Here is a 20935-nt window from a genome sequence, read left to right on the forward strand (position 1 = left end):
CTTATCAAGTTCTTCCAGCCAAACTCCCTCCATTTCTGTGAACGGGTACACGTCCATTGATACCTCCATATTATTGTCCATTCTTACCTGTACTTTTTTCTATAGATGCTACCTGGCCTGCTGAGTTCCTCCAGCATTTTGTGTGTGAAGCAGAGCATCACCTTGCTTCTTCTTACTTGGCCACTAATGCATGTGCTTATTGATGTGATGCATCCTCTCAGTGGGTCTCATTACCAATGCACTGAGGAAACCCTGTTTAACTTTTTACCATTGGGAGATGATTCAATTACACCAAAAATGTAATTTAATAGTAACAATATATCTTTGACCTATTTTCTGAGCAGTATTAAATCTGCTCTTTGTAACTGTTGATTAAATACCATGTGATGCCCTGAAAAAGAAATTTGATCTTGCCTTGTAGTCTGTCTAAGCAAAAAGGGAAAATACACATCCCTGCATTGAGACAGAACCAGAGCATTTAGAACCAAACCAAGAGAAGTTAAAGGTTATTGGTACTGACATTGGTATTGGTCTATTATGTATAGAGATACAGTGAAAGCTTGTCCTGCATACTGTTTACTGCAGATCAAATCATTACGCAGTGCTTTGAGGTAGAACTAGGTAAAGCAGTAAGAATGCAGAATAAAGTGTAATAGAAAGCAATAGATTAATTTTGTGAACAGATATCATGCCCAATCATACTAAAGGTACAACCCTGCCTTGCCAGTGCCCTATACCATCAGCTTTACCTACTGATGCTGAGTGATGCCACAACAACCTCTTACTCAATGTCAGCAAGACCGAGGAATTAATTATTGACTTCAAGAGGATGAAATCTGAGGTCCATGAGCCAGTCTTCATCGGGGGATCAGGGGTGCAGAGAGTCAACAACTTTAAATTCCTTGGTGTTATCATTTCATAGGACCTGTCTTGGGCTCCACATGCAAGCACAGCAATGCCTCTACTTCCTTCAAAGTTTGTGAAGATTCAGTATGACATCTAAAACATTGACAAACTTCTATAGATATGTGGTGGAGAGTATATTGGAAACACGTACACCCTTAAATGGAAAATCCTACAAAAAGTAGTGGATATGGCCCAGTTCATCATGGGTAAAGCCCTCCCCACCACCCAGCTCACCTACATGAGGAGTTGTTGAAGGAAAGCAGCAGCCATCATCAGGGACCCCTACCATGCTGCCATTAGGACTCACACCACCAGGTTTAGGATCAGTTATTACCCCTCAACCATCAGGCTCTCGAATCTGAGGGGATATCTTCACTCAACTTCACTTGCCCCATTACTGAACTGTTTACACAACCTATCGACTCTGTATCTCATGTTCTTGATATTTATTGCTTGCTTAAATCTATTTATTTATTAATTAATCATTTCTTTTTGTATCTGCACAATTTGTTGTTTCTTGCACACTGGTTGTCTGACCTGTTGGTATGGTTATTGGATTTAAGTATGCCCGCAAGAAAATAAATCTTAGGGTTGCAGATGGTGACATATACTGTATGTACTTTGATAATAAATTTATTTTGAACTTTTATTTGACCAGTGACTGGCATTATTTTTGTTTTGAACAACAGATATTTTTAGATAATAAAGTACTATTCTAAATGTACATACAGTTTGCTCAGAAATCAGAACATTTTTATGGCTTTTACAGTTCTTTGATTCATGTGAAGAAACATGCGAGACGGGGTAATGGACACGGTAAGGGTAAAAGAAGGAGATGTCCGTGGGGAGTGTGGTGTGTTTGTGGACAGCCTGGCTATTCGGCTTGAGAGTGTCCTCGGTGCCAAGCTGCCCATAAATAATCCACTGACTGGATTGTTCCAGTGTACTGTTATTACCCTTCCAAGATTATTCTTAACAGTTCATTCAAAACCTGTTCCAAGTGTGCCTTCTGTACCTGGTTCTCTCTGGCTAGTTCCCCCACCCTCACCCTCACCCTCACCCTCACTCGGAGTCTCTCTCTGGTGCCAGTAGCTCTACCTTAGTGCCTGGTTGTGTAGTAGCGTTCTGCCCCCAGCGCCCGGCCGGCTCCCTGGCCTCAGGGCTCTGCCAACAAGGCCGGGCTCCCCTCGCCTTGCCTCGCCTCTGCCGGAAGTGTGACGTTTCCCGGTGCCGCCGCTGGTCTCGCTGCAAGATGTCGAACCCAAGCAAGCAGGATATCATCTCCATCTTCAAGCGGCTGCGCGCCGTCCCCAGCAACAAGGTGAGAGGCGGACAGCGGCCGTCCGCGTCGGCCAGGGCCAAAGGCAGCCGGGGCAGCGGCGCCGGGGCCGGCCGCGCCTTGTTTGTTCGGCGAACGCGGCTTCGGAGTCGGGCTGAAGTGACACGTCGCACAGCCAGGCTGGAGAAGGCCTTGAGCGGCCCGAGGGCCGCAGGCCGGCGATTCCAGCCGGTACCCGGGCTGGCTTTCAAATCCCGTCCGTGTCCACCGTTGAGGCAGAGAACTGTGCAATGCGGGTCCCTGCACTCTGCTGTCGTACGTTGTGAATTATCAAGGGAGGATATCAGCCAATTTACTTAAACCGTAGTAAATCCGACACGGCTGTAAAGTTTGTAGTTAGATTGAACGCGTGTTTTATTTTTAAAACGGACTTAAAATAACATCTCAAAGGGATTTAATATTTGGTTGCCTGCGCTAGCAGATGTTTTCTAACCTGTTACTGTGGTAGTTCACGGAGCTTCTTAGAAATTGTTCCGTTTTGTGGTTACTGTTTGCTGTCATCTGCATTACAAGCGTTTGAAATTGCACAGCTTTTAACTTAATTGCATATTTAATGACGATCTGAGAGTAATTTTGTTCTGCGAAAGTCCCATATGGAAACTGAATAGCATATTATACACCATTTGCTAATAAATATAAAGATTGTGTACTGTGATAGACGACAGAAATTTTAAATTGTATTAGCTAGGAAACTTTATTTGATAGAATGTAGATTGGAGTTTCATGTCGGTTACTTCTCAGGAGTCTAAAATGATTCCCCCCAAATCGGAAAGCGCAGCATTTTTGAACTTTAGTCAGTTGAAATTAATGGAACATCATACATCTACCAAACATCTGTTTGGTAGAGGGAAATATTTACAAGTGCTCTCACGACGTCAGATGAAAACATGTATTTGGTCTGGGTGCTTTATCTTGTTATAAAGAAGTCGGTTAAGAAAGGTTACTTGTATCTTGAAGAGAATGTTTATGTTGTGCTGCATCATTGAACAAGAAAACCAGCTTTCGGTTTTAAAATTTTTTTTCAAGGAAGCCAAGCTGAACTCAAATAGATCAGTTTTAATTCACCAAATATGTTTGAGAAAGGGAATAAGGAATATAGGATTTGCACAGTAAAATGCTAAATCTTGCTAATCAGGGTTAAAATAAAACTTGCTTTTTAACATTTTAACTTGTCAAAACATAATTTCATACAACTGCTACATGGTCAGGTTTTATGATAATGCACTGAATTAGCAAACAATATATTTATTGCCTTGGACCAGAGTAACAGATGCAGGCTTGAATTCACTCAATTTTGAGATTAGGTTTTGAGGTGTGGTGCAGTTGTGTTTGCTGAAGTTAAGTGTTTCTTAAATGGGAAGGAAAAAAATAGAAAATCACCCTTGACCTGCACCTGAGTTGGAACAGCATTGGCATGAGATTAATTTGCCATCCGTATTTAATGGCATATGACTCAAAGAAAGATCTCATTTTTTTAAAGTACAAATCTGGAGGAAACAGTTTGACAATGTGAAAACCTTCAAATATTATTATAAAGAAATGATTTAGAGAATTGTATGGAAATAATTTTGCTGTAATCTTATGAAAGTATAGTTTGTATGAGCATAAACCACCTTAATTCCTCTGATGTATTTATTGTTCTGGAGTCTTGATAAGATCATAGAAATGAACAGTGCAAGAATATGTCCTTTCAGCCTTGCTCACGCATACCAACCATCGTGCCTACATACTGTACACTGATCCCATTTGCTTGTGTCAGGCCCATATCCCTCTTTTCTTATCCAAGTACAGATTGAGTATCCCATATCTGAAGGAATGGGACTGAAAGTATTTCAGATTTTATATTTTTTGGATTTTGGAATATATAATGAGGTATCTTGGGATCGCCATCAACTCCAACTAAATTTGTGCCACCAGTAAGAAGTGTTTCTCTTAGACTTGTTCATCACACCTAAGCACTGATGCAGCCATTCAGTGTGTTAGATTTTCATCAGCAACGATCTTGGCAAACTCATCAAAGAATTTCCCTCAGCAACACACACAAAATGCTGGTGGAACACAGCAGGCCAGGCAGCATCTATAGAGAGAAGTGTTGTCGATGTTTCGGGCCGAGACCCTTCATCAGGACTAACCAAAAGGAAATAATTTCCCTCCTGCTTTATTATCAGCAGTTGCTTTCTCACCACAAAACTTTAAAAAAAAATTAAATGCCTTGCCTTTTCTTAAATTTCTGCAACCAGTTTGCTGAATATTCACAATTACCTTCAATTTTCAGTTTGTTGTAATAGATCTTAGCTTGTTTCATGATCAGCGTACCGTTAAGCAGCATATGTTCACTCTCGCTGACGAATCCACTCTTTCAATGCATGATTGAGATCTTCATTTTTCACTCTGTGTAGTGTATTTCAATAACCTGTTCATTACATTGTAAGATCAATTCTCAAAACTGGTGAACAGACATCTGTGGATCGCCTGGGAACATTCCCTTGCACTTTGTGGAATTTTTCATTTGTGACATCATGTTGGGGCTCAAAGATTTTTGTATGCAGAGGTTTTGGGGTTTTGGAATTTCTGCTAAGGGGTATTCATCTTGTACTTGTCCATATGCCCTTTAAAAATTGTGATTATATTTGTCTTTACATGCACTTTACATACATCTGCCTCCTTGTTCCAGATATTCACTGCCCTCCGTGTTAAAGACTTGGACTTTTTTGAAAATTTCTCTCCTCTCACATTAAGCTTGTACCCTCAATTCTCAACACCCTTGCTCCGGGAATACGAGATTCTGACTATGTATCCTAACTGTTCTTCATAATAATATAAAGCTCCTTGGCTGCCTATGTTCCAGTTTTTTTGATTACTACTTCCAGTATAACAAGTGGAACTAGGAAAGGCTTGGTTAGAATATTGATTAGGTTTTGTGCTGTTTTTATAAAAGCTTAAAGACATCAGCACTGATGGGCAGTTGGAATTTGACCATTGGTCTTCCTTGTCACTTGTTGACAGGTTTTTTCCCCCAAACTTTATTACTCTTATCATGCAGAAAATAATAAAAGATAGCCTGAAGTTTTGAGCAGAGCCAGCAAAATTAATAATTATTATTTAATAATATTGAGAATTAATTGAAATTGGCTGCCTGGAGTTTTACATTCAGTTATATTTGCTTTTCTTTTCTTTTTAGGTTAATTAAGTGTTTCTCCATTTGATAGTTTGACACCCTGACTGGAACTTACATGGGAAAAGCAGTTCAATTACAGTACATTTTACTATTTTTGTCCCAACTTTCACTTCTTACTCAATTTCTGTAACAAGACTTCTAATTCAATTTACAGTAGAGTTTGAATCAGTAACTTAGTGGTCGTGTCATGATAGGCTGTTTGTGAGTTAACAATCCAGAATAAAAGAATGAGTGCCTTCTGCTCATTTACCACTACATGTAATGTCTTATTGTTTTGCTTTCTTCAGAAAGGATTTGTATTGCATTGACTTCAAAACTGAGAATACAAGTAATCTTTGTTCAGCATGTATAATTACTAGTTTTCATCAGTGTACATATCTTAACTTTTATAAATATTTAATTTTTGATATTTTATGTCATATACTTGCCTAGAATTAGAGGAAGAAATAAAATGAAGTATGCAACCCACACACTCTTCTAAGAGTTAGTTAGGAAAGACGGATTGCATAAGACAAGGCATTAAACGTTCAGGATGAGACCCAACAAATGGCAAATTATTTTATTTGGTATGTTTTAGTTGATGACTTTGGGATAATCATAAATTTATAAATGGTTGTACTGTTTTCATCTCAGAGATTTTACACGATAATGACTGTCCACTTTTGCAGAAGGTTGAGTTAGGTCACCTAACAAGTTAACATCATATTAAAAAGCTTCTCTCCCCTTTGGTACCAAGCATGTTGTAGCACTATTTTGAGTACATCTCTTAAAACAACAGCAATTTAAAAAAAAAAGCTATTTCTTAAGCTAAGGGTGATACTCGTTACTCAAAAATGAACAGAAGAATTCCTGTGAAAATAATGTTCTAGAAAATCAGCTTCAACAGTCTGCTATAAATACTTAGTATTATGTGTTATATATGATATAACATCATGCCGAATGTTATTTTTGGAACTAACCTGACAGCTGTTCAGACTAGGGGCTGGAACCAGCAGAAAACCATATCAAGTTTTTGCTATGCCATAATTATTGTTAAAATAGAATATTGTGACACAGGGAAGTTATTCCAACCATTGTGTCTATGCTATCTGTGTAAAAGAACTTAGTTTTGAAGTATTTTCCCCCATGGTTTAATATTTAAAAAGAAACCCATGATCTTATCAAAAACTACCTTTCATTAAATGTTCTTGTGATGGCATTCAAGCAGTTTATGACTCTAATTGCAACATTAAAACATTTAACTCCTTTCATTGTTATTTTCATATATTTTCATTTTTTAATTATCTTTTTTTATGATGGAAAAGATCTCTAAACCCATGGATTCCGTGCTGGCTCACTTGTCAGTCTCATTTCTCTGTATATTTCCTTGTAACATGCTCTATCATATGTGCTCATCATGTCTGTCCTGATTCTCTTATCACCTACCTATTTTAGAGAGATTTCCAACAAACAGCCAATTAATCACCAGTTTACTTGCCTTTGGAACATGGGAGGAAATTGTAGTCCTGGGGAAAACCAAAAACATGGTCACAGCAAATGTGCAAATTGGAGATGGGATCAAACTTGGTTCACTGGAGCTGTGAGACAGCAGCACTATTAAATGCACCGCTGTGCTACCTTTGACAGTGTCTGAGTCCTAATCAACTGCTGGTTAATTGACTAATGACTAGTTTTCTATTATTTTCTTCTATCAAATCTTAATATTCTGTTTTTCAGTGAAAATAATCCCAACATGAAATCTTTCATTCCCAATAATTTCAGAGCCTCTGCAGCATTTCTTATAGCAATGTGTTTAATAGGGATGTGATTTTCTGATGATATTCTAACCAATAAGTTTAGGTTCAACATCATTTTCAGAATTAGATTTATTGTTGCTGATTTGTATGAAGTGAATTTTTTTTTGTTTTTCAAAAACAGATACTGTAAAAAGGAAGGTAGACTAGGAACAACACACACAAAATACTGGTGGAACACGGCAGGCCAGGCAGCATCTATAAGGAGAAGCACTGTCGACGTTTCGGGCCAAGACCCTTCATCAGGACTAGCGAAGGGTCTCAGCCCGAAACATCGACAGTCCTTCTCCTTATAGATGCTGCCTGGCAGGCTGTGTTCCACCAGCATTTTGTGTGTGTTGTTTGAATTTCCAGCATCTGCAGATTTCCTTGTGTTTGCAGGAAAAATTAGGTAATGTTTGTGGACTGTTTAGAAATCTGTTGTCAGAGGGGGAGAAGTTGTTTCTGAATTACTGAGTGTGGGTCTTCAGGTTCCTGTACCTCCTCCCCAATGCTAATAATGAGAAGAGGGCATATCCCAGGTAGGATTGGCCCTAGAGATGGATGCTGCCTTCTCAAGGATATTTTCAATGGTGGGAAGGGTTGTGCCCATGATGAACCTTACTGTGTCTATAATTTCTGTAGATGTATGATGGAGAACTTTCTGACTGTTACGGAGGCTCCAAGGCACACAATCACAGTGGCAGCTCTTGTGATTGTGTGCCTTGAAGCCTCCATAACAGTCAGAATGTTCTCCATCACACATCTATAGAAATTTTTTTAGAACCTTGATGTACTGAATCTCCTGAAACAGCTAAAGTCGCAGAGCTGCTCGAATACCTTCCTCATGATTGCATCAATGTATTGGGTCCGGGAGAGATCCTCTAAGATGCCTAGGAAATTGAAACTGCTTCGCTGTGTTTCTTTTGATCCCTATCCTCTTCTCTAAATATAAAACTTAACATTTCATATAGTTTCTTTAAATAGTTTTATTAACTAGTTATGGCTATAAATGCATCTATTTAGTGTTTGTGTGCCTGAAAACACAATTCTTAACTTCTGTCCTCCTTTTAAAGTTTCACCCTGGAAGGAAGAAGGCTTCTGGCACACTGGCTTTCATCAGGCAGGGCACTGAGTATGAAAGTTGGGAGGTCATGGTGTGGTGGTACAAGACTCTGATCAGACCAGAGTTGGTGCAAAACATACACTTGGATAGCAAACTATAAGTCAGGTTGCTGTTCATCAGTTACAGCCTGACTTTCAACACCTTCGTCCACTCAGTGTTAATCACCAAGCTACAAAATCTGGGACTCTGTATCTCCCTCTGCTGTTGGATCCCTGACTTCCTTATCAGGAGACCATAGCCACTGCAGGTCAATTATAACGTCTCCTCCTCATTGACAGTCAATACAGGTGCACATCAAAGGTACGTGGTTAGACCTCTACTCTGCTTTCTACACTCCTGATTATGTTGCTAGGCACGGCGCAAACACTATATGAATTCATCACTGGAATTGGTACACTGAGGTAGTGCAAAGTAAAACCATAACGATGCAGAGTAAAGTAACAGCTACACAGAAAGTGCAGGTAGGCTATAAGATCATAACAAAGTCATTGTGAGGTCAAAAGTCTATCTTACACTAGTGAGTCATTCAATAGTCTTATAACAGGTAGAAGCTGTCCTTGAGCCGGGTTGGTTGTGTTTGCCCAATAGGAGACAAGAGGAGAAGTAAGAATCTCTGGGCTGTGTGAGGTTTTTGATTATGCTAGCTGCTTTACTGAAACAACAAGAAGAATATATGTACGGAGCCCACGGAGGGGCGTCTGGTTTCCATGAGTTGTCATAAGAATGTTGCCAGGACTTGAGGAAATGAGTTATAGGGGAGAGGTTGGACAAGCAAGGACTTCTTTCCTTGGAACATAAAACATTGAGAGGTGATCTTATAGAGGTTTATAAAATCCTGAGAGGCATAGACGGGGTGAATGTACTCAATCTTTTTCCCAGGGTTTGGGAATGAAGAGCGAGAGGGAGGGAGGGAGGGAGGGGAAATATTTATTAGGAACTTTTAAGGGCAAATTTTATACAAAGAGTGTTATGTATACATACTGAGTTGTCATTGGAAGTGGATGAGGCATGTTCAATAACAACATTTAAAAGACACCGACAGGTACATAGACAAGAAAGCTTTAGAAGTTGTGTGCTAAACAGTGGCTCAGATGGACATCTTGTTCGGCATGGACCAGTTGGGCTGAAGAACCTGTTTCCATGCTGTATGACTCTGCTTAATACATCTATCTTTTCATTTTTCTTTTTTATATGTATTAATTCAAATTCTCTATAATAAATTTCATGTGATAGCAACTATTCTCCAGAACCATGTGTCCCTGAATGACTGAATGCTATTTATAAGTCAAAAATAATAATTTCTGTTATTTGCATGCAAAATGAAGTGGGAAGTAAGTGTGCTTCTTTCATTTCTCATATACTTGCTGATGTCTTACTCATCTGAAGTGGGAATCATCACTGAGTCAGTTACGTTGTTAGGCAATTCAGCAGTATAGGGCAGCGTATGGAAACCAGTGATTTGGCTCACCAACTCCACAATAGCCATCAGCCACCAATTTGCAAATTTCCTTATTTGATCCTTTTTTATTTCCATGTTTTAATTTACTCCTCCCCAGATTCCACCACACACCCATGCACTGGAGCAGTTTTATGGTACCAACCTCCATGTCTTTGGGATGTGAGAGTAGACAGGAGTGCTCAAGGAAACTTATATAGTCAGAGGGAGAATGTACAAATCTGAGACAGCACCCAAGGTCGAAATTGAATCTGGGTCACTGGAACTGTCGTGAATGTTTAGCTTTGTGTAACTAACTATCATCAACATAACACCCATGAAACTAGGAAAAGCCATCCTTGTTGTATCACCAACAGGAATCTTTACTGTGCCATCCCATGCCCACACTTAGGAAAGGTCAGATCACCTGGCTGTACTAACACTGTCAGCATGTAGGCAGAGACTAAAGACCATGGGACCAGTGGTGAGAACTAGGAAGACGTGGTCAAGGGAGACAGAGGAGCACTTATGGGACAGCTTTGAGTCTGAATGAAGATGCCACAGCTGTCACCGACTTCAACAAAAGCTGTGGATGAGGCAGTAGATTCATAGTGTGCTAGATCTGTGGTGTTCAAGACTGGTGATCCAGAACTAAACATAAAGTCCAGACGTGACCTATGGAATGCTAATTTAAGGGTGAAAAAACAATTCTGATTGAGGTTGGAGATGGAGTCAGCTCTGACAGGGTTTGCAGGCCATTATTTCCTACAAAGCAAAACATACCTCCCTCTACCTGGGATTCCTTGACTTCCTCATCGAGAAACTAATCAGTGCAGATTGGAAATAACATCTCCTCATTGACGATGAACACTGGTGTACCTCAGGGATTCATGTTTAACTCACTGTTCTATGCTGTCTATAAATTTGCTGACAACACAATTATTACTGGCAGAATTTCAGATGGGGACGAGGAGACATACAGAAGGGAGATAGATCAGCTGTTAGAGTGGTGTCGTAGCAACAACCTTACACTCAATGTCAGTAAGACCAACTAATTGATTGTGGACTTTAGGAAGGAGAAATTGAAGGAATACACACCAGTGCTTATTGAGGGATTAGAAGTAGAAAGGGTAAGCAGCTTAAAGTTCCAGGTGTCTATATCTCTCAGGATCTATCCTGCTCCCAGCAAATTATTGCAATTACAAAGAAGACACAACAGTGGCTGTGTTACATTAGGACTTTGAGGAGAATTGTAGGTCACCAAAGATGCTTGCAAATTTCTACAGATGTACGGTGGAGGGCATTCTAACTGGTTACATTCCCATCTGCTATGCAGGGGCTTCTGTACTGGATTGGAAAAAATCTGCGGTAAGTTGTAAGCTCAGGCAGCTTCGTCTTGGGCATTAGCATCTAGCACAAAAGGTGCCTCAAAAAGGTGGCCTTTGTCTTTAAGGACCCCTATCACTCAGGACATACCCTCTTCTCATTGCTACTATCAAGGAGGAGGTACAGGAGCCTGAAGATACTCACTTCAGGAACAGCTTCTTTGCCCCTGCCCCACCCTCACTGTCAGATTTCTGAAAAAACAATGAACCCATGAATACTATCTCAGTATTATATTTCTCTCTCTTTTTGCACTAATGTAATTTACTTTTCGTATATAGTAATTTATAGTTTTTATTATTATGTATTGCAAAGTACTGCAGCCCCAAAACAACAAATTCTGCGACATACACCAGTGATATTAAACCTGCTTCTGATTCTGTCTCTTTATCACCACTGGTCAGCTTTTGATATATAGTATGATATATAGTGTACTACTAAACAACTATATATTTTATTTATGTTGGATTCAAGAAATGTCCTAGCGCTATCATTACGTTACAGCATTGGGCCAATATGCACGGCATTAACTATAAATCATCATGTAAATTTTCAGCCAGCCATTAGTCCAGTAAATTCTTATAAGTGATAATATCTCCAAATCACTGTACTGTTTCCTGAGGTGTATGAAAATCTGCATTTTTAATTTTAAACTTAATACATTAAGGACATTATAAATATTAAACAAAGAAAATTATTAATAGATAGATTCTTTATGGATCCTAAAGGAAATTACAGTGCCACAGTAGCATTACAAGTGCACAAATATACAAATATTAGAAGAGAAGTAAGAAAGAATTAAAAAGTTATCTCAAATGATCTTAACAGGAGGGGGCCATCACTTCCCCTGCTAGAGGTTGACTCATTATTGAGCCTAATGGCTGAGGGTAAGAATGATCTTATATTGTACTCTTTGGAGCAGTGCAGTTGTCCTAGTCTATTACTGAAAGACCTTGGCTGTTCAGCCAAAGTGGCATGCAGAGGATGAGAAACATTGTCCAGAATTGCTAGGATTTTCTGTAGGGTCTTTTGTTCTTCCATAACTTCCAGTATGTCCAGTTTGACTCCTAGAACGGAGCCAGCCTTTCTAATCAGTTTAATCTCAATTGTATTCATCTGTGTTGATGTTTTCAATTAGTAAGCTGTAAAAACTAATTGCAAAACTCATGTTATACAGTATGTCTCTAGTGAACAGCCCTAAGAAATGAGAACAGTTTTTCCCATGTTGAAGCTAATGATTTATGTAAGTTACTCAAGTAAAATTCAGCATCTTTGGCAAACTTGGTGTACAACTGTTGGTTTGTCAGTTGTTGGCACTGTTCCTGTTTTCTGCTGCATTTCGTAGTAAGTGCATCAATGCTGTCTGCTTCAAGCATTCCATTCTAATTTCACATTCTTAGTACACCATACAAAGAAATTCTTTTAAATTCTATATTTGATCTGTTGACTACTATTTGAAACAGTTTTTAAATACAGCCACAGTATAATTTGTGAACCCCTTATCTGAAATTTGAAAATCCAAAAACCTCAAATTCAAAAATTTTCGAGTGCTGACATAACATCTCAAATGGAAAACTCCAAAAGGTACTGGGAAGGTTCCCAAGCAATGCACAGGTCTCTGAAAACCATAGACAGTTCGGAGAAGTGTCTTCATGTATGTAATGAACAGAAATCAATGAAATTTTTTTTTAAATCATAAAGAGAAGAATGAAGATGTAGACCGTGTATTGAAAGAGTGGATTCATCAGTGTAGGAGTGAACATATGCTGCTTAGTAGTATGCTGATCATAAAGCAAGCAAAGATCTATCATGACGAACTGAAAATTGAAGGTAATTGTGAATATTCAGCAGGCTGGTTACAAACGTTTTAGATCAGGCACGGCGTTAAATTTTGAAAGATCTGTGATGATAAACAGTGTGGTGATCACGAAACAGCAGGGAAATTCATTGATGAGCCTGCCAAGTTCGTCACTGATAAATCTAACATGCTGAATCTGTACATATGTGTGATGAACAAGTGTAAAACAAAGACTGCTTACTGGTAGCACATAAATTCAGTCGGAAATGATAGTGACCCTAAGCTATCTCATTTTATATTCCAAAATCTGAAAAAAGCCAGAACACTTTTGGCCCCAAGTATTTTGAATAAAAAGTACTTAACCTGGATTAGTTTAGAGACCTCCAATGAATCTCGTTAGTTCTATTTTTTCTACTTTTTAAAAGTTTTCTGTTCCTTCTCCAGTGCTTCAGTTATCATTTGTGTTTTCAAGTTCATGACTGCATGCACTATTCCAAATGTAAAACAAAGCTCCTGTGTCTCTTAAAATGACCTCGCTGCTTTTATAGAAGTGAACACAATTGCCTTAATTGCTGTGTTCAGTATCTTGTTAATTAGGTTTGCTGTCAAATCCTTTCTCAGGTTTCAGTTTTAACATACTTTTGATATCCAGAAACTTTTTGTTTTAATGACACAGCATTAATTAGTTTATTTTGAAAATCTGATCATGGCATAAGAGAGGACAAAAACAGACTGGGTTGGCTATAATTGTTCTAAGTTCAAAGTAAATTTATTATCAAAGTTCATTTATGTCACCATATTCAACCCCAAGATTAATTTTCTTGCAGGCATACTTAATAAGTCTATAGAATAATAACAGAATAAGTGAGAGACCTTCCCCCCAACCTGGGCATTCAGGCAGAATGCAGAACACAACAAACTGTATAAATACAAAAAGAAAGAAATAATAAATGAGCAATAAATATAGAGAACATGAGATGAAGAGTCCTTGAAAGTGAGTCCTTAGGTTGTGGCAACATTTCAATGATGGGCGTGTGAAATTGAGTAAAGTTCTTTGGTTCAAGAGCCTGATGGTTGATGGGTAGTGACTGTTCCTGAACCTGGTGGTGTGAGTCCTGAGGCTCCTGTATGTTCTTCTTGTTGGCAGCAGTGAGAAGAAAGTATGTCCTGGGTGGTGGGGTTCCCTGATGATGGATGCTGCTTTCCTGTGACAATGTTTCATGCAGATGTGCTTATTGGTAGGGAGAGCTTTACCTGTGGTGCACTGGGCTGTGTCCACTGCTTTTTGTAGGATATTCCATTTAATATATTCTTCACCACACATCTATAGAAGTTTGTCAGAGTTTTAGATGTTATGCCAAATCTCCTCAAACTCTTAAGGAAGAGGTGGTGCTGCTGTACTTTCTTCATAATCGCACTTACATGCTGGGCCCAGGACAGGTCCTCCTGGGAATTTAAAGTTGCTGACCCTCTCCTCCTCTGATCCTTCAATGAGGACTGGCTCATGGATCTCTGGTTTCTTTCTACTGAAGTCAATAATCAGTTCCTTGATCTTGCTGACATTGAGTAAGAGGTTGTTATGGCACCACTCAGTCAGATTTTCAATCTCCTCCTACATGCTGATTCAGTCCCGCCTTTGATTCAGCCTACGACAGTGGTGTTGTCAGCAAACTTAAATATAGCATGGGAGCTGTGCTTAGCCACACAGTCATAAGTGTAAAGTGAGTAGATCAGGAGGCTAAGCACTCAGCCTTTGGTGCACCTTTGCTGATGAAAATTGTGGAGGAGATGTTGCTAATCTGAATTGACTGGGGTCTGCAAGTGAGGATATAGAGGATCCACTTGCATAATAATGTATCAAAGCCAAGGTCTAGTGCTTATTGATTAGTTTTGAAGGGTTGATGATATTGAACGCTACACTGTAGTCAATAAAGTGCATTCTGATGTATGCATCTTTACTGTCCAGATGTTCCAGGGTTGAGTAAAGAGCCAATGAGATGGCATCTGCTGTGGACCTATTGCTCCGGTAAGCAAATTGGAGTGGATCTAAGTCGCCTCTCAGGCAGGAGTTGGTATGTTGCATCACCAACCTCTCAAAACACTTCATCACTGTGGATGTAAGTGCTACTGGGCAATAATCATTGAGGCAGGTCACCACACTCTTCTTGGGCATTAGTTTAATTGGAGCCTGCTTGAAGCCGGTGGGTACCTCAGACTGCTGACGTGAGAGGTTAAAAATCTCAGTGGTCACTCCAGCTAGTTGATCAGCACAGCTCTTTAGTACTTTGTCAGGTACCTGTCTGGGCCAGATGCTTTTTGTGGGTTCACCCCACCCCCCTCCATCGGCCTCAGACTGAAATCATTGGGTCATCGGGGACTGTGGGAGTTTGTTATGATTCCTGCATGTTTTGACAGTCAAAGGGATTATAGAAGGCATTGAGCTCTTCTGGAAGTGAAGCGCTGTTGTCACCCATGTTTCTTGGTTTTTGTTTCTTGGTTGTGGTTTTTAAGACCATAAGACATAGGAGCAGAATTAGGACATTCAATCCATTGAGTCTGCTCTGCCATTCTCTCATGGCTGGCTTATTATTCCCCACAATTCTATTTTCCTGCCTTCTCACCGTAATCTTTGATACCCTTGCTAAGCCACAAGCTTTCAACCTCCGCTTTAAATATACCAAATTACTTGGCATCCACAGCCATCCATGGAAATGAAACCCACAGATTCACCATCCTCTGGCTAAAGAAAATACGTCATCTCTGTTCTAAAGGAACACCATAATATTCTGAGGCCATGCCCCACTGGTCTTGGACCCCCCCCCCCCCCACTACAAAAAAACATTTTCTCTCCATATCCAGTCTATCTAGGCCTTTCAATATTTGGTCGGTATCAATGACATTCCCCCATACTCTTCATTCTTCAGAACTTGTGAATACAGAAACCGACCCATCAAGCACTTATATGTTAACCCTTTCTTTCCCAGGATTATTCTTGTGAATGCCAGCACATCTTTTCGTAGATAAGGGGCCCAAAACTGATCAATGCTCTATAAAGCCGCAGCATCACATCCTTTGATTTTGGCTGAAGTTCCACACCTTTTATCTTCTTACCATTAAGATGATTTGCATCCAATCTATTGCCTAACTTCACCCCTTCCTCAAGCCATTTGTTAATTTCGCTATCTACCTTCCCTCCTCTTTTCAAATAGGTGGCACAAGGTAATGGCAAAAGTGCATGTGAGTTTAATGCTGAGGTTTGATTGCTGAAATCTATGTGACTAAGTGGATTTCTTTTGTTCTCTATATTATGTTAATTCAGAACAGGATTAGCATTATGGCTGATTGACAGAATTTTGTAGTATACATACAGTTCAGCAACTTTTGGGCCTTTTGTTCAAAATGATGTACAGTTTTCATGCATAGTTTTAAACAAAGGCCCAACGACAGAAGGAGAAGCCTGCAAAAAAAAGATAGCCATATATTTGTCCAAATTTTTTGTTGCACTCTGATTCTGAAATTAGGATTTCCAAACATTTGCAAGTTAGCTTTAAAATGGCACCAGTGAATAATGCGACTAATGGCAAGTCCTGCAGACAGTTCAAGGAACAACTACTTCTTTTAAATAAACTTTTACTAATCTGTGTGTGATTGGAACCTGTAATTTAGATTTTGATAATGTGTTTTTGGAACAACTGAGCAATCCGGTGCTTTTGCTATCTCTTAGGAAATTTGGCATGTGCTTGCATGTGAGGTTGAGAACATAGTGTGCGTAATGGCTGAGCGCAAACCTGTGATTGACTCCAATTCTCCACTAACACGCTGATTAAAGCATTGAGCAAAATTGAAATGAATGAGGACAAGAGCAGAAGGCGAGCGGGTGTTCTGCGCTGTCTGAATCTTCGAATTTCTGAACATCTATTTGACTAGTCTCCCTCTCCCTCTTGCTGCTGCTGGAGGAAGGTTAGGATTGGACTCAGTTGCTATAATCACCTACTTAACATGAACATTTTGAATATAGTCAGATAAATTTACAGAGTTACACATTCATAATGGTAGAATATCCCAACACCTTAACAATGTTTGCTGAGCAGAGGGATCTTGGGATTCAAGTTCATAGCTCCCTTAAAGTCGCTATGCAGGATGAAAGGGTGGTTAAGAAGGCATGTGGCATGCTTGCCTTTATTAGTTGAGGCACTGAGTTCAAAAGTTAGAAAATAATCTTGCAGCTTTATAAAACTCTAATTAAGCCACATATGGAGTATTTATTGCATGCATTTCTGGTCTCCCTATTGCAGGGAAGATGTTGAGGTTTTGGAGAGGGTGCAGAAGAGGTTTACTAATCCTGGATTAGAGGACATGTGCTTTAACGAAAGGATTTTCCCTTCCATTTTGTAACCCCAAAGTTTCAATCCTATACATAATACACAAACACTAACACTAACGCTCCCTAATGAACAGACACGCACCCCTCTAGCGTCCCGAATGGTCACTAACTACTTCTTGCAAATGGCGGCCTGTCTCATTAATTGCTCAATAATGTCTGATAGCTGGTCCCTTGTATGTAAATCACTAGGAACAAGAGCCCAAGAGAATCCACATTAGACCGGATAAGTCTGTAACCGAAGCTTTTTCTCTTTGTTTTGACCCTCCATCCACACTGAAACAGCATTTCACTCCCCTGAAAATGGAGCTTTTCTAAAACGCCCTCCAGAGAGTGTAAATTTGAAAACACCGATTGGGCAGAGTAGTGTGGACAGGGTAACCAGAGATTTTTTAAAACACTGTCATGATGTGCCAGAACAGATGGTGGCGGCAGCACGGCATTTCATTGTTTTCTTGAACGCAACCCCCACACAACCTAACAATTTCAAGAGAGACAGCAATGAGACTGAAGCCAGAAGAGTTAGAAATGTACTCACCAAACTCTTTGACCCATAACTTACTGAATAAATAAGTATACTCACTTTGCCCTGTTTTCTGTCCTTGCTTGTATGAAGGTGGTTTACCTATTTATGCAAGTACTTGTCTGACAATAGATGTGTAACAGCCTGATGTAGCATTGTATGGAAATACAAAATAACACTGATGCAGACATGTTTTATACAAGGTGCTTTATTAATGTATCAGAGTAACCCAGTTTTTCAATGTTCATCGTCAGCAGGGTCATACTGTCCGTGAACTCCCTGTTGATTTCCTCCAAACGCTCCAGTATTTGTGTTTTTTTAACTTTTAAGTCCTCCTGTGTGAGAGCCAACAGCTGTCCGTCATTTGGCAATTTCCTTTCAAGTTTTTCTAGTCTGTAACTGCATAAACACGCACTTTCATAGCGAGATTCGACACCAAACATGTCGCTTGTTTTCTGTTGATAAGTCCTGCGCATGCCCAGTAAGAGGAGATTCGCCCAAATACCCACTTTAATGTGGACAGAGGTATTTTCAAAAACGCTTGGCGTGGTCGTCTATCATTTTTAAGCGAAACCAGCATTTTCAAAATTATCCGGGCTAGTGTGGACGTAGCCTTATTCTCCTGACAGGATGTTTTATACTGCAGTACAAAAGATAACAGTTAACTACAGTTTAAATAGCTATGATCACCTACTAAACTTTAACTTTAACACTTTAACATTTAACAGTTTGAATATAGTTAGGCAAATTTACAGAATTACATATTCACAATGGTAGCACATCCTACCTAACTAGCAGATCCCCTTTGAATATTCAGTCCTGGTATCTGTTCCAAAAGCCTCTGAGTACGTACTGTAAACCCTCAGAATATATATTTTGTTGAAGGTTGGTGCCATGAATATACAAATAACCAGAAGGTTGAGTGACAAAATAGTCTTGATCTGTGCCTTAACAAGAGATACTCCTTTAACAATTTGCTAATAGCAGGAACATTCATCTATTGTCATTCCTTATGTAGTTTCAATGGGACAGAAAGCCACAAAGTGTCAGTTGGAAATTAAATTGTGTAGTTTTTATTTCCCACAGACTAGTTTTTATTCTGGTTAATCCATAACTATGCTTTCCAAGACCATTCACCCTACCCCCAAATAACGATCCCTAACAGAACCCAGTCAGGTATACTTAAAATGTTGGGTTTGGTGTCAGCACACTTATTAATTACGAGTTGGTCTGCGCTTAAGTACAGTCATCGGTTTTACCTAGAATCAAGATAACTGAAATGGATAAGCATGTGCATGCATCATCGTACGCTTGCAAAAGCAAATCTGTTATCAACCCAGCAGATGACTTTTGGTCTTTGAATGCATAGTCACCAAGGCAGGCATGGAAGTTTGAACAGCTCTTTACAAAAAATAGATTACTTCATTGGATCATTCCCTTTTAATTGTGCAACCCAATATCCAGAGAAAATCTACTGCAAAATTTGAAAGAATTCATGGATTATTAAAATAAGCAACCTTGACTTGCTGACTGTGCAAGAAACCCTGGAGGTTGTTTCTAGAACTGGTTCAAGATCTATGGTCAGATACAGTTTCACAGAACAGCCCTAATCATGGTTTTACCTCTTGTGTTGGGATGGGCATAGAGGTTGAGGTGACAGTGTTATCCATTATTGGCAACTATGTCGTCACCATAATTGGCAAGATAGCCCTGATGAATGTATTGAATGCTGCAGAAATTTGCCACGAATATGAGCAAAGTGAACTTTAAATTAATTGAGTGTTTGGAGAGCTTTGTATAATAATGGTTCCAAAGAAGGATTGGGACAAAAAACTGAAGTGTTAAATGTTGATAAGTGAAGGTAAAAATTGTAATGGTAGTGTGAAAGGAGGATTTGATGGATATGAAGCCAATCTTGTAAAAATGGGTTAGAGGAAGTCCAGGAGGGATGGTAATGTAGGTAGAAATTTACAGAACTAGCCAAGATCATTAGGACCTTGAAGGTGAAAATAAGAACTGTTGAAAATATTTAATTAGTTTTGAAAATTATAACATTTTATGCGTACAAATGGAAAATAAATGTTTATTGGTCTCTGAGCTGTCTGCAAGTATAAAATTCACTTCTTGAAACTAGGTTTCATTATTCAGTATTCTGGATCATTGGAGATCTACCAAGAAAATTAAAATATGTTTTGCATAATAAAAGTGACATGCACAAAAAAACAGAAGCCATAACATGAGAGTTATATGATTAAATATCTTATATGCTCACAAAAGAACTTTTCAAGCAGTTAACAGTTAAATTATTTCAGTCAGTGGTACCAATAAAGTTAGTCTGAGCTTAATTCTATTTTTATTATTTTTTTCTGCTGTTTTCTCCAATGTTTTGATATTTTTGTTTTGATCCATAGCTCTACTGTGTTGTTTAATGTATAATTATGTGTTTGCAATTGACGACAATTTTGGAGAGGAGTTGCCCAAATGCAGGCTGTTTTACGATGAAGAGAGTATATTCAACAATATAATGCACAGTACTCTATATGCAAAGTAACAGTGGCATTAAAAGTGTAAATCATCTGCTTTGACCTTGATGTTTAAATCGAGAGAGAATTAAAGACAACTTTTGTTTAAGAAGCCAATATAAAAGTATGCCATTGCTTTATGGCTTGTGTCTTTTTTTCCAGTTTTCTGTGCTGAACCCACTGTCTACATTTTGTATCTCAGAACTAGCAGTTTGAAAATTAACAAAATCGTACTTCTGGTTTAAGATGGCGCAGGTGAACCTCAGTGACTTCTGGCTAGTGACCAATGAAACAAGAATAGCAACTAAACACTTTGTTATCCACACTTTTTCTGGCAAATGATCATTGCAAGTACACGGCCCTCCTTATCTGCTGGGGATTGGTTCCAAGACCCCCCACGGATACCAAAAAACGCGGATGCTCAAGTTCCTTATTTAACCTGTCTCAGTGTGGTGGTCTTTAGGACCCAGTGGAACCCTGGACCTTATTTAACCTGTCTCAGTACAGTGGACATTAGGACCTGCCGTGCAGCTCTGAATCCACATTGTTTTTGTTCACAATAATAATCACGA

The 20935-nt window shown here is 39.2% G+C and overlaps 1 protein-coding gene across 4 annotated transcripts in view; it reads left to right on the forward strand.

The window, feature by feature from the left end:
* Nucleotides 1-1757: 1757 nt before the first annotated feature.
* arfgap2 (ADP-ribosylation factor GTPase activating protein 2) overlaps nt 1758-20935 on the forward strand; it is a 59656-nt gene continuing 40478 nt past the window's right edge. The window contains exon 1 of one of the 4 annotated variants that reach the window (XM_059978096.1): nt 1758-2227. In XM_059978096.1, the coding sequence (XP_059834079.1) occupies nt 2159-2227 (69 nt within the window). In that variant the 5' untranslated portion in view covers nt 1758-2158. The remainder of the gene's footprint in view (nt 2228-20935) is intronic. The other 3 variants (XM_059978098.1, XM_059978095.1, XM_059978097.1) reach the window with 3 other exon arrangements.

Source organism: Hypanus sabinus, chromosome 8, assembly GCF_030144855.1.
Source record: "Hypanus sabinus isolate sHypSab1 chromosome 8, sHypSab1.hap1, whole genome shotgun sequence".
In the NCBI taxonomy this organism is placed as follows: domain Eukaryota; kingdom Metazoa; phylum Chordata; class Chondrichthyes; order Myliobatiformes; family Dasyatidae; genus Hypanus; species Hypanus sabinus.